At 50.7% G+C, this 12,252-nt stretch overlaps 1 protein-coding gene across 2 annotated transcripts in view; it reads left to right on the forward strand.

Annotated features, from left to right (window-relative positions):
• The first annotated feature begins 212 nt into the window (after positions 1–212).
• The window catches only part of LOC122922825 (calsequestrin-2-like), a 77,463-nt gene continuing 65,423 nt past the window's right edge, over positions 213–12,252 (forward strand). For both annotated transcript variants that reach the window (XM_044273574.1, XM_044273575.1), the window contains exon 1: positions 213–535. In XM_044273574.1, coding sequence (XP_044129509.1) covers positions 302–535 — 234 coding nt within the window. In that variant the 5' untranslated portion in view covers positions 213–301. The remainder of the gene's footprint in view (positions 536–12,252) is intronic.

Genomic DNA, 12,252 nt, shown 5'->3' on the forward strand with positions numbered 1-12,252 from the left:
GAGCATGCTGCAGCACAGAGGATTTCAGGAGACAATTGTGCTGATCTGCTGGTGGCCGTCGTTGTAGGGCGGTGGCCACCATCTCCTGACAGGGAAGCGTCAGCCCTACGGTATATGAGGAGCAGGGGCGGGGAGCTGGGCCCCGGAGATGTGATGCTGACCCGTCACCCCCCGGCTCATCCTGCTGCTATTTATAGTCCTGAAACAACTGTCTCCTAAAAATGGAGAGGGGAGTGCGAGGGTGTCACTATGTAAGGTGGGCTCCAGTGTCTGGCTGTCACAAAGCCGCTCGCTCTCCTCCATGCAAGCCCTCAGTCTCCTGTTGTGGGGGGCCCTTCTCGCCCTTTGTGGGGCTGAAGATGGGCTCCGCTTCCCCTCCTATGATGGAAGGGACCGCGTCCTGGAACTGAGCGACAGGAACTATCGTCAGGTGATGAAGAAATACGACGTCTTCTGCGTCTACCTGTGCGAGAGCCCGGCGCCTGGTGACAAGATCGCACAGAGACAGGCCCACCTGACCGAGATGGTGCTGGAGGTGAGTGCACGGCCACCCTCCTCCCCAAGCCCTCTGGTATGACTGTCTTAGACTATACTGATTCCAGGGTCGCACGGTCCTGCCTGAGGTGAGTGCACGGCCACCCTCCTCCCCAAGCCCTCTGGTATGACTGTCTTAGACTATACTGATTCCAGGGTCGCACAGTCCTGCCTGAGGTGAGTGCACGGCAACCCCTCCTCCCCAAGCCCTCTGGTATGACTGTCTTAAACTATACCGATCCAGGGTCGCACGGTCCTGCCTGAGGTGAGTGCACGGCCACCCTCCTCCCCAAGCCCTCTGGTATGACTGTCTTAGATTATACTGATTCCAGGGTCGCGCAGTCCTGCCTGAGGTGAGTACACGGCCACCCTCCTCCCCAAGCCCTCTGGTATGACTGTCTTAGACTATACTGATTCCAGGGTCGCACGGTCCTGCCTGAGTGAGTGCACGGCCACCCTCCTCCCCAAGCCCTCTAGTATGACTGTCTTAGACTATACTGATTCCAGGGTCCGCACGGTCCTGCTGGAGGTGAGGTGCACGGCCACCCTCCTCTCCCAAGCCCTCTGGTATGACTGTCTTAGACTATACTGATTTCCAGGGTCGCACGGTCCTGCTGGAGGTGAGTGCCACGGCACCCTCCTCCCCAAGCCATCTGGTATGACTGTCTTAAACTATACCGATTCCAGGGTCGCACGGTCCTGCCTGAGGTGAGTGCACGGCCACCTCCTCCCCAAGCCCTCTGTTATGACTGTCTTAGACTATACTGATTCCAGGGTCACACGGTCCTGCCTGAGGTGAGTGCACGGCCACCCTCCTCCCCAAGCCCTCTGGTATGACTGTCTTAAACTATACTGATTCCAGCGTCGCACGGTCCTGCCTGAGGTGAGTGCACGGCCACCCTCCTCCCCAAGCCCTCTGTTAGGACTGTCTTAGACTATACTGATTCCAGGGTCGCACGGTCCTGCCTGAGGTGAGTGCACGGCCACCCTCCTCCCCAAGCCCTCTGGTATGACTGTCTTAAACTATACCGATTTCCAGGGTCGCACGGTCCTGCCTGAGGGTGAGTGCACGGCCACCCTTCTCCCCAAGCCCTCTGGTATGACTGTCCTTAAACTATACTCGATTCCAGGGTCGCACGGTCCTGCCTGAGGTGAGTGCACGGCCACCCTCCTCCCCAAGCCCTCTGGTATGACTGTCTTAAACAATACTGATTCCAGGGTTGCACGGTCCTGCTGGAGGTGAGTGCACGGCCACCCTCCTCCCCAAGCCCTCTGGTATGGACTGTCTTAAACAATACTGATTCCAGGGTTTGCACGGTCCTGCCTGAGTGAGTGCACGGCCACCCTCCTCCCCAAGCCCTCTGTTATGACTGTCTTAGACTATACTGATTCCAGGGTCGCACGGTCCTGCCTGAGGTGATGTGCACGGCCACCTCCTCCCCAAGCCCTCTGGTATGACTGTCTTAAGCAATACTGATTCCAGGGTCGCACGTCCCTGCCTGAGGTGAGGTGCACCGGCCACCCTCCTCCCCAAGCCCTCTATTATGACTGTCTTAGGACTATACTGATTGCAGGGTCGCACAGTCCTGCTGGAGGTGAGTGCATGGCCACCCTCCTCCCCAAGGCCTCTGGTATGACTGTCTTAGACTATACTGATTCCAGGGTTGCACGGTCCTGCTGGAGGTGAGTGCACGGCCACCCTCCTCCCCAAGCCCTCTGGTATGACTGTCTTAAACAATACTGATTCCAGGGTTGCACGGTCCTGCTGGAGGTGAGTGCATGGCCACCCTCCTCCCCAAGCCCTCTGGTATGACTGTCTTAAACAATACTGATTCCAGGGTTGCACGGTCCTGCCTGAGGTGAGTGCACGGCCACCCTCCTCCCCAAGCCCTCTAGTATGACTGTCTTAGACTATACTGATTCCAGGGTCGCACGGTCCTGCCTGAGGTGAGTGCACGGCCACCCTCCTCCCCAAGCCCTCTGGTATGACTGTCTTAAACAATACTGATTCCAGGGTCGCACGGTCCTGCCTGAGGTGAGTGCACGGCCACCCTCCTCCCCAAGCCCTCTATTATGACTGTCTTAGACTATACTGATTCCAGGGTCGCACAGTCCTGCTGGAGGTGAGTGCACGGCCACCCCCCACCCAAGCCCTCTGGTATGACTGTCTTAGACTATACTGATTCCAGCGTCGCGCGGTCCTGCTGGAGGTGAGTGCACGGCCACCCTCCTCCCCAAGCCCTCTGGTATGACTGTCTTAAACAATACTCATTCCAGGGTCGCACGGTCCTGCCTGAGGTGAGTGCACGGCCACCCTCCTCCCCAAGCCCTCTGGTATGACTGTCTTAGACTATACTGATTCCAGGGTCGCACGGTCCTGCCTGAGGTGAGTGCACGGCCACCCTCCTCCCCAAGCCCTCTGGTATGACTGTCTTAGACTATACTGATTCCAGGGTCGCACAGTCCTGCTGGAGGTGAGTGCACGGCCACCCTCCTCCCCAAGCCCTCTGGTATGACTGTCTTAGACTATACTGATTCCAGGGTCGCACAGTCCTGCTGGAGGTGAGTGCACGGCCACCCTCCTCCCCAAGCCCTCTGGTATGACTGTCTTAGACTATACTGATTCCAGGGTCGCACGGTCCTGCTGGAGGTGAGTGCACGGCCACCCTCCTCCCCAAGCCCTCTGGTATGACTGTCTTAAACAATACTGATTCCAGGGTCGCACGGTCCTGCCTGAGGTGAGTGCACGGCCACCCTCCTCCCCAAGCCCTCTGTTATGACTGTCTTAGACTATACTGATTCCAGGGTCTCACAGTCCTGCCTGAGGTGAGTGCACAGCCACCCTCCTCCCCAAGCCCTCTGTTATGACTGTCTTAAACTATACTGATTCCAGCGTCGCACGGTCCTGCCTGAGGTGAGTGCACGGCCACCCTCCTCCCCAAGCCCTCTGTTAGGACTGTCTTAGACTATACTGATTCCAGGGTCGCACGGTCCTGCCTGAGGTGAGTGCACGGCCACCCTCCTCCCCAAGCCCTCTGGTATGACTGTCTTAGACTATACTGATTCCAGGGTCGCACAGTCCTGCTGGAGGTGAGTGCACGGCCACCCTCCTCCCCAAGCCCTCTGGTATGACTGTCTTAGACTATACTGATTCCAGGGTCGCACAGTCCTGCTGGAGGTGAGTGCACGGCCACCCTCCTCCCCAAGCCCTCTGGTATGACTGTCTTAGACTATACTGATTCCAGGGTCGCACAGTCCTGCTGGAGGTGAGTGCACGGCCACCCTCCTCCCCAAGCCCTCTGGTATGACTGTCTTAGACTATACTGATTCCAGGGTCGCACAGTCCTGCTGGAGGTGAGTGCACGGCCACCCTCCTCCCCAAGCCCTCTGGTATGACTGTATTAGACTATACTGATTCCAGGGTCGCACAGTCCTGCTGGAGGTGAGTGCACGGCCACCCTCCTCCCCAAGCCCTCTGGTATGACTGTCTTAGACTATACTGATTCCAGGGTCGCACGGTCCTGCCTGAGGTGAGTGCACGGCCACCCTCCTCCCCAAGCCCTCTGGTATGACTGTCTTAGACTATACTGACTCCAGGGTCGCACGGTCCTGCTGGAGGTGAGTGCACGGCCACCCTCCACCCAAGCCCTCTGGTATGTCTTACACTATGCTGATTCCAGGGTTGTGCGTTCTTGGCTGCTGCTCTGTGACAGCAGCATGCACTTGGCTGGACTCTCCTCATAGGGGCTGTAGATGTCAGCGCTGAGGATCGGCAGAGAGGGGTCACCGCTTACAGGTGGAGGATTTTCAGTCTGAGGTTCTGCAGAGAAAGGTCACCACCCACGGGAGGATTGTTAGCACTGAGTGTCTGCAGAGAAGGGTTGATGTCAGTGATGTCATCAGCAGAGGGCGGGGCTGTGACTACCGCTTAGACATTATATACAGGCAGGTTGTCAGCAGTAATAGATGTTCCTGTAGTATAAGGTGTGGATCTCATGTCTGATCACATGTCATTATATCAGTGATGTCATCAGCAGGGGGCGGGGCTGTGACAACCTCTCAGACAGTATAGACAGGCAGGTTGTCAGCAGTAATAGATGTTCCTGTAGTATAAGGTGTGTGATCTCATGTCTGATCACATGTCATTATATCAGTGATGTCATCAGCAGGGGGCGGGGCTGTGACTACCTCTCAGACAGGATATACAGGCAGGTTGTCAGCAGTAATAGATGTTCCTGTAGTATAAGGTGTGGATCTCATGTCTGATCACGTGTCATTATATCAGTGATGTCATCAGCAGGGGGCGGGGCTGTGACAACCTCTCAGACAGGATGTACAGGCAGGTTGTCAGCAGTAATAGATGTTCCTGTAGTATAAGGTGTGTGATTTCATGTCTGATCACATGTCAGTATATCAGTGATGTCATCAGCAGGGGGCGGGGCTGTGACAACCTCTCAGACAGGATATACAGTCAGGTTGTCAGCAGTAATAGATGTTCCTGTAGTATAAGGTGTGTGACCTCATGTCTGATCACATGTCATTATATCAGTGATGTCATCAGCAGGGGGCGGGGGCTGTGACTACCTCTCAGACATGATATACAGGCAGGTTGTCAGCAGTAATAGATGTAGCTGTAGTATAAGGTGTGTGATCTCATGTCTGATCACATGTCATTATATCAGTGATGTCATCAGCAGGGGGCGGGGCTGTGACTACCTCTCAGACAGGATATACAGGCAGGTTGTCAGCAGTAATAGATGTTCCTGTAGTATAAGGTGTGTGATCTCATGTCTGATCACATGTCATTATATCAGTGATGTCATCAGCAGTGGGCGGGGCTGTGACTACCTCTCAGACAGGATATACAGTCAGGTTGTCAGCAGTAATAGATGTTCCTGTAGTATAAGGTGTGGATCTCATGTCTGATCACATGTCATTATATCAGTGATGTCATCAGCAGGGGGCGGGTCTGTGACTACCTCTCAGACAGGATATACAGGCAGGTTGTCAGCAGTAATAAATGAATACATGTTCCTGTAGTATAAGGGGTGTGGATCTCATGACATTTGGGCTATCCACTATCCTGGCTGCATATTCCATGTGCCTCTTCTGGTGCAGTACTGCAACCCTCAATGTATGTTATGCCTCGGGTGATGGAGTCTCATCATGCTGCACTTGCTCTCCATTGGGCAGTGTTTTCTTATGTGATGGAGCTTCAGCCTATGTCTCTTGTTTTCTGCTTGTGAGAGGACTGACCTGTTAGCTCTTACAAGCAGGAGGCAGAGGAAAGCAGTGTGAAGCCTATCTTGATAATAGAGATATAAAACTCTCTCACTTCCTTTCTCTGTTATCTGTGAGTGCTGTGTGCAGACAGACCAGTGTATTCCACTAAGAAAGAGTAGTGCCTGGGGCATAGCTATATGGGATGCAGCTGCTATGGGGCCTAAACTCACAAAGGCCCAATCGGGAGAGGACTGAAAGATTTTATTGTCAGGACCTCTCAACAGTGTTATACAATGACATTATATACAGTGGCATGACATACAGTATATATGTGTGGAAACGGATGGAGCAGCTGCTGGGCCTCTTCTGGGACAGAGATGCCCGTTCAAAAATTTGCTGTGGGGCCCAGTCATTTCTAGTTATGCCACTAAGTAGTGCTCTGTGCTGAGGGTCCAAACTACTAATATGGGATAGAGCAGTATTGTGTGCAGAGAGTCCAGTGTATTCCTATATTCCTATGAGAGGCATTGAGGCAATGTCACTATGCTTTGCATTGCCTTCTGCTTTTGGTTGATTGTTTTTTCCAGCCTCCTGGTTTTAAGAGCTGCTAGGGAGAAACCTGTGTAACATTGCATCTTATAGAAATACACTGTATATTCTGCACACAGAGATAGTGTCTACATGCAGTGGTAGTCAGGACAAAGCAGTTTGAATCTGCATTTCATAAGATACACTTTTGATTCTGCACACCGTACTCACAAATAGTATAGATAGGCATTGTGAAACAGGGGAGAGGAGTATAAAGCTGTATCTCATATAAATACACTAGTGATTCTGCACACAGCACACACAGATAGTATAGACAGAAAGAGTGTGCAAGGTAGAGAAGTGGGAAGCAGCATATTATCAGATTACTGTTTATTCTGTGCACAGCATACACACATAGTATAGACAAGGAATGTGAGTAATGGACGAGCAGTGTGAAGCTACGGAGCATATACTGGAGATTCTGCACACAGCACACACAGATAGAATAAATAGGCTGTGAGTCATGGGAAAGCAGTGAGCAATGACATTTTATAGGATTACTGGAGATTCTGAACACAGCACAGATCGTATGGACAGGCACAGGGCTGGTGCAAGGATTTTTGCCACCCTAGGCAAAAGCTAATTTTGCCCCCCCCCCCCCGACTCCGCCCATTGACCACGCCCTTTGACAAGCCCCTTTTTTTGTCGGCCACCTTTTTAATGATTGTTGCATGCAGCAGTTTACTTGACCAGCTAATTTTAGATATTCTACAGCAGTCCCGTTACAACCCCCCCTTCCCTCCCAATCAGCCTTTCGACCGAATAATAAAAATAGTAAAATAGAACATTTAATTAAAACATTTTATTTGTAAACATTTTCTCATATGCAAAACATAAATTAGCAGCATTGCACATACACAGCAGCAGGTACCTGTCACATCCAGGGCCTCCAGGTGACGTCTCCTCCGATGTAGATCTCTGTCATTATCTTCTCCATTCGGTCCGGACACTTCTCTGCAGAGTGTGACACACAGACATCTTAGTGTCCTCACTTTTCTATCATCTTCCCCCAACCTGCAGTCCCCACAGTGTTATCCTGCTGCTCACTGTGCCCCCCAATACCTCAAATACTATCCTGAAGAAAAATGAGCCCTGCCCCATAGTATTAGTGCTCCTCATAGTCCCACCAATAGTAATTCCCTTCTAGAATGCCCTCATTAGAAATACTGCCCCCTACACTGCCCCACATTAAGTAATACGCCCCCCACACTGCCTCACAATATGTCATTTCCCCCCCCCACACTGCCTCACATTATGTAATTTGCCCCCCACACTGCCTCACATTATGTAATTTGCCCCCACACTGCCTCACAATATGTCATTTCCCCCCCACACTGCCTCACATTATGTCATTTGCCCCCCACACTGCCTCACATTATGTCATTTGCCCCCCACACTGCCTCACAATATGTAATTTCCCCCCCACACTGCCTCACATTATGTAATTTGCCCCCAACACTGCCTCACATTATGTAATTTGCCCCCCACACTGCCTCACATTATGTAATTTGCCCCCACACTGCCCCACAATAGGTAATTTGCCCTACACACTGTCTCACATTATGTAATTTGCCGCCCACACTGCCCCACATTATGTAATTTGCCCCCCACACTGCCTCACATTAATTTGCCCCCCCCACTGCCCCACATTATGTTGTTTGCCCCCACACTAAGTAATTTTGCCCCCACACTGCCCTCCATTATGTAATTTGCCCCCCACTAAGTAATTTTGCCCCCAGACTGCCGTCCATTATCTGCATGTTTTGTTTAACTGCCCTCCATTATGTAGTTTTAGTTTTTCGCCCCCCCCCCTTCCCGTACTTGTGTTGCTGATCCTGTACAGTCTGTACTTGCTGGCTGCGCGAGCATGAGTTCAGTTAAGTTCAGTATCTTCGGCGCGCAATCCCGTCCTGCGGCGAAGTGACTGAACTGATGCCCACGCAGCCGGCAAGTACAGGATCAGATCAGCGACACAAGTACAAGGGGGCGGGTGCTAGTGGTGTTGGGAACTTGGGTCCGGCAGGTGACACCCCATCAGACTGGTGTCATCCGATGCGGCACGCACCCGCCGCATCAACCTCGCAACGCCACTGGCGGCCAGACTCCAGAGCGCCGGCGCCCCCAGCAAGAGTGCGCTCTACAGAGTGGCCTATTTTGCTTATGGGTGGCGCCGGCCCTGGACAGGCAGTTATATGAACGATGGGATTTACTGGATATTCAGTACACAGCACACCCATATAATATAGACAGGCAGTGTGTGTTGTGGAAGAGCGATGTGAAGCTGCATATCATAGGATACACTGGAGATTCTGTTCACAGCATACCCAGATTGTGTAGACAGGCAGTGTGAGTCGTTTGAGGGCAGTGTGAAGATGCATATCATAGGATTTACTGGATATTCTACACACACAGGTATTATAGACAGGCAAGGTGAGTAATGGTTGAGCAGAGTGAAGCTGAATCTTATAGGATACACTGGAGATTCTGTACACAGCATACGCAGATTGTGTAGACAGGCAGTGTGAGTCATTTGAGGGCAGTGTGAAGCTGCATATCATAGGATTTACTGGATATTCTGCACACACAGGTATTATAGACAGGCAAGGTGAGTAATGGTTGAGCAGAATGAAGCTGAATCTTATAGGATACACTGGAGATTCTGTACACAGCATACGCAGATTGTATAGACAGGCAGTGTGAGTTGTTTTAGGGCAGTGTGAAGATGCATATCATAGGATTTACTGGATATTCTGCACACACAGGTATTATAGACAGGCAAGGTGAGTAATGGTTGAGCAGAATGAAGCTGAATCTTATAGGATACACTGGAGATTCTGTACACAGCACTATCAACTGATATAGTCAGAGAGGTTTTATACCTCTGCTGTTAATCATTGTATGGACTCATCGAGTATATCACTGGACTACTGGTCTCCAGTGCTCTATAAATGGAGTGGTGACATACATAGGAACATAAAAGGCAGACTTTATTGGGAAGGGGAGGTGTCTGAGCGTTGCTGGGAGGGACTTTATAGATGCTGATGTAACTATGTAATTCACAGTAAGTCAGCCACACAGGAGAAATTAGCAACCTATTTGCACAGGAGCGTTACCTCCAGACGGTGGGCAGATAAGGATCACATGACCAGGTACCTGTAATGAAAGGGTTAATAGTGTATGGATGTAGCCGAGCTGGGATATTACTGGTCACTGTTATATGCCTAAAATGTGCTTGAGATCCCACTCCATGCAGATGACTGGCGCTAGTTAACAAGGGGAGGAGCCATGACAACTCTTAGTCACTGTCATGATGGGGACGCTAGAGCTCTCATTTAAGCTCCTCCTACATTTTCATGGTTGTGTTTCATAAATGTATGAGCCTGATACGTGCTTGTGATTTAAAATACACTGAATGTTACATCAAGGGCCACACGGGGCCCTCCAGACCTCACAGTGTAATTGCTTATCTTCATGTGTTCTAACAATCCAGGGAACTTAGTGACAACAACTGCTCTCAATACAATACATGGGGTTGTGGCAGTTGTCACTTCCCTTCCCCCACACAGCAGTGATTTGAATGTGACGTCTGCTGCAAAAAGCATCCTGGTCCTGATCCTGATTTTGTCAGAAGTTCCTGGAGCTGCAGTGCCCCCAGTGTTATAGGCATGTGTGGACGCTGACTGGGTGTCAGTGAGGAGGCACGAGGCACATGATACCACTAAGTGGGAAGAGGAATCAGGGGATTCCAGGATCTTTAAATAGTCTTGTGACAGATGCTGGAGGAAGCATAGGATGAGAAGTGGTCTAAGAGTCAGGTTACTCCTCCCCCACACTGGGGGGCCCATCTCCTGCTGATCACTGATCCATCACTGATATATACTGTATGTATACATCATGTGTACTGGCGGTTATAATATGGAAAACTGACTGCCCCCCACCAAATGTATAATGTACAACCTCTGCTCCGATCATTTATAACATTATGAAGTTCTGGGGTCCTCCATGTCAGCCCCCCCCATTCAGTAGAGATGGAGCCAGGAGGATTGTGACAGTGATAATGTGGACCCTCCAGACGAGACTTTATCACATTGTCATCTTCTCAGCTGAGGAAAGAACAAGTTGGCGCTGGATATGAGACACCGACCATTTCTGCTCTGTCTACTCCACCATGTACAGACATACGTTATACCCACCGAGGGATATGTGTGCAGACAGCCTATCACACCTTATATACCCACCGAGGGATATGTGTGCAGACAGCCTATCACACCTTATATACCCACCGAGGGATATGTGTGCAGACAGCCTATCACACCCCTTATATACCACCGAGGGATATGTGTGTAGAAAGCTTATCACCCCTTATATACCCACTGAGGGATATGTGTGCAGACAGCCTATCACACCTTATATACCCACCGAGGGATATGTGTGCAGACAGCCTATCACACCCCTTATATACCACCGAGGGATATGTGTGCAGACAGCCTATCACACACCTTATATACCCCCCGAGGGATATGTGTGCAGACAGCCTATCACACCTTATATACCCACCGAGGGATATGTGTGCAGACAGCCTATCACACCCCTTATATACCACCGAGGGATATGTGTGTAGAAAGCCTATCACCCCTTATATACCCACCGAGGGATATGTGTGCAGACAGCCTATCACACCTTATATACCCACCGAGGGATATGTGTGCAGACAGCCTATCACACCCCTTATATACCACCGAGGGATATGTGTGCAGACAGCCTATCACACACCTTATATACCCACCGAGGGATATATGTACAGACAGCCTATCACACCTTATATACCCACCGAGGGATGTGTGTGCAGACAGCCTATCACACACCTTATATACCCACAGAGGGATATGTGTGCAGACAACCTATCACGCCTTATATACCCACAGAGGGATATGTGTGCAGACAGCCTATCACACCTTATATACCCACGAGGGATATGTGTGCAGACAGCCTATCACACCCCTTATATACCCACAGAAGGATATGTGTGCAGACAGCGTATCACACATTATATACCCACCGATGGATATGTTTGCAGACAGCCTATCACACACCTTATATACCCACCGAAGGATATGTGTGCAGACAGCCTATTGCACCCCTTATATACCCACAGAGGGATATGTGTGCAGACAGCCTATCACACCGAATATACCCACCGAGGGATATGTTTGCAGACAGCCTATCACACACCTTATATACCCACCGAAGGATATGTGTGCAGGCAGCCTATCACCCCTTTTATACCCACCTAGGGATATGTGTGCAGACAGCCTATCACACCTTATATACCCACAGGGAGATATGTGTGCAGACAGCCTATCACACACCATATATACCCACCGAGGAATATGTGTGCAGGCAGCCTATCACACACCTTATATACCCACCGAAGGATATTTGTGCAGACAGCCTATCACACCTTATATGCCCACTGAGGGATATGTGTGCAGACAGCCTATCACATCTTATATATCCACTGAGGGAAATGTGTGCAGACAGCCTATCACACCTTATATACCACCGAGGGATATGTGTGCAGACAGCCTATCACACCTTATATACCCACCGAGGGATAGGTATGCAGAAAGCCTATCACACCTTATATACCCACTGAGGGAAATGTGTGCAGCCAGCCTATCACACCTTATATACCAACCGAGGGATATGTGTGCAGACAGCCTATCAGCCCTTATATACTCACAGAGAGATATGTGTGCAGACAGCCTATCACACACCTTATATACCCACCGAGAAATATGTGTGCAGACAGCCTATCATACCCCTTATATACCCAGCGAGGGATAAGTGTGCAGACAGCCTATCACACACCTTATATACCCACCGAGAAATATGTGTGCAGGCAGC

Source organism: Bufo gargarizans, unplaced genomic scaffold (assembly GCF_014858855.1).
Source record: "Bufo gargarizans isolate SCDJY-AF-19 unplaced genomic scaffold, ASM1485885v1 fragScaff_scaffold_771_pilon, whole genome shotgun sequence".
In the NCBI taxonomy this organism is placed as follows: Eukaryota; Metazoa; Chordata; class Amphibia; order Anura; family Bufonidae; genus Bufo; species Bufo gargarizans.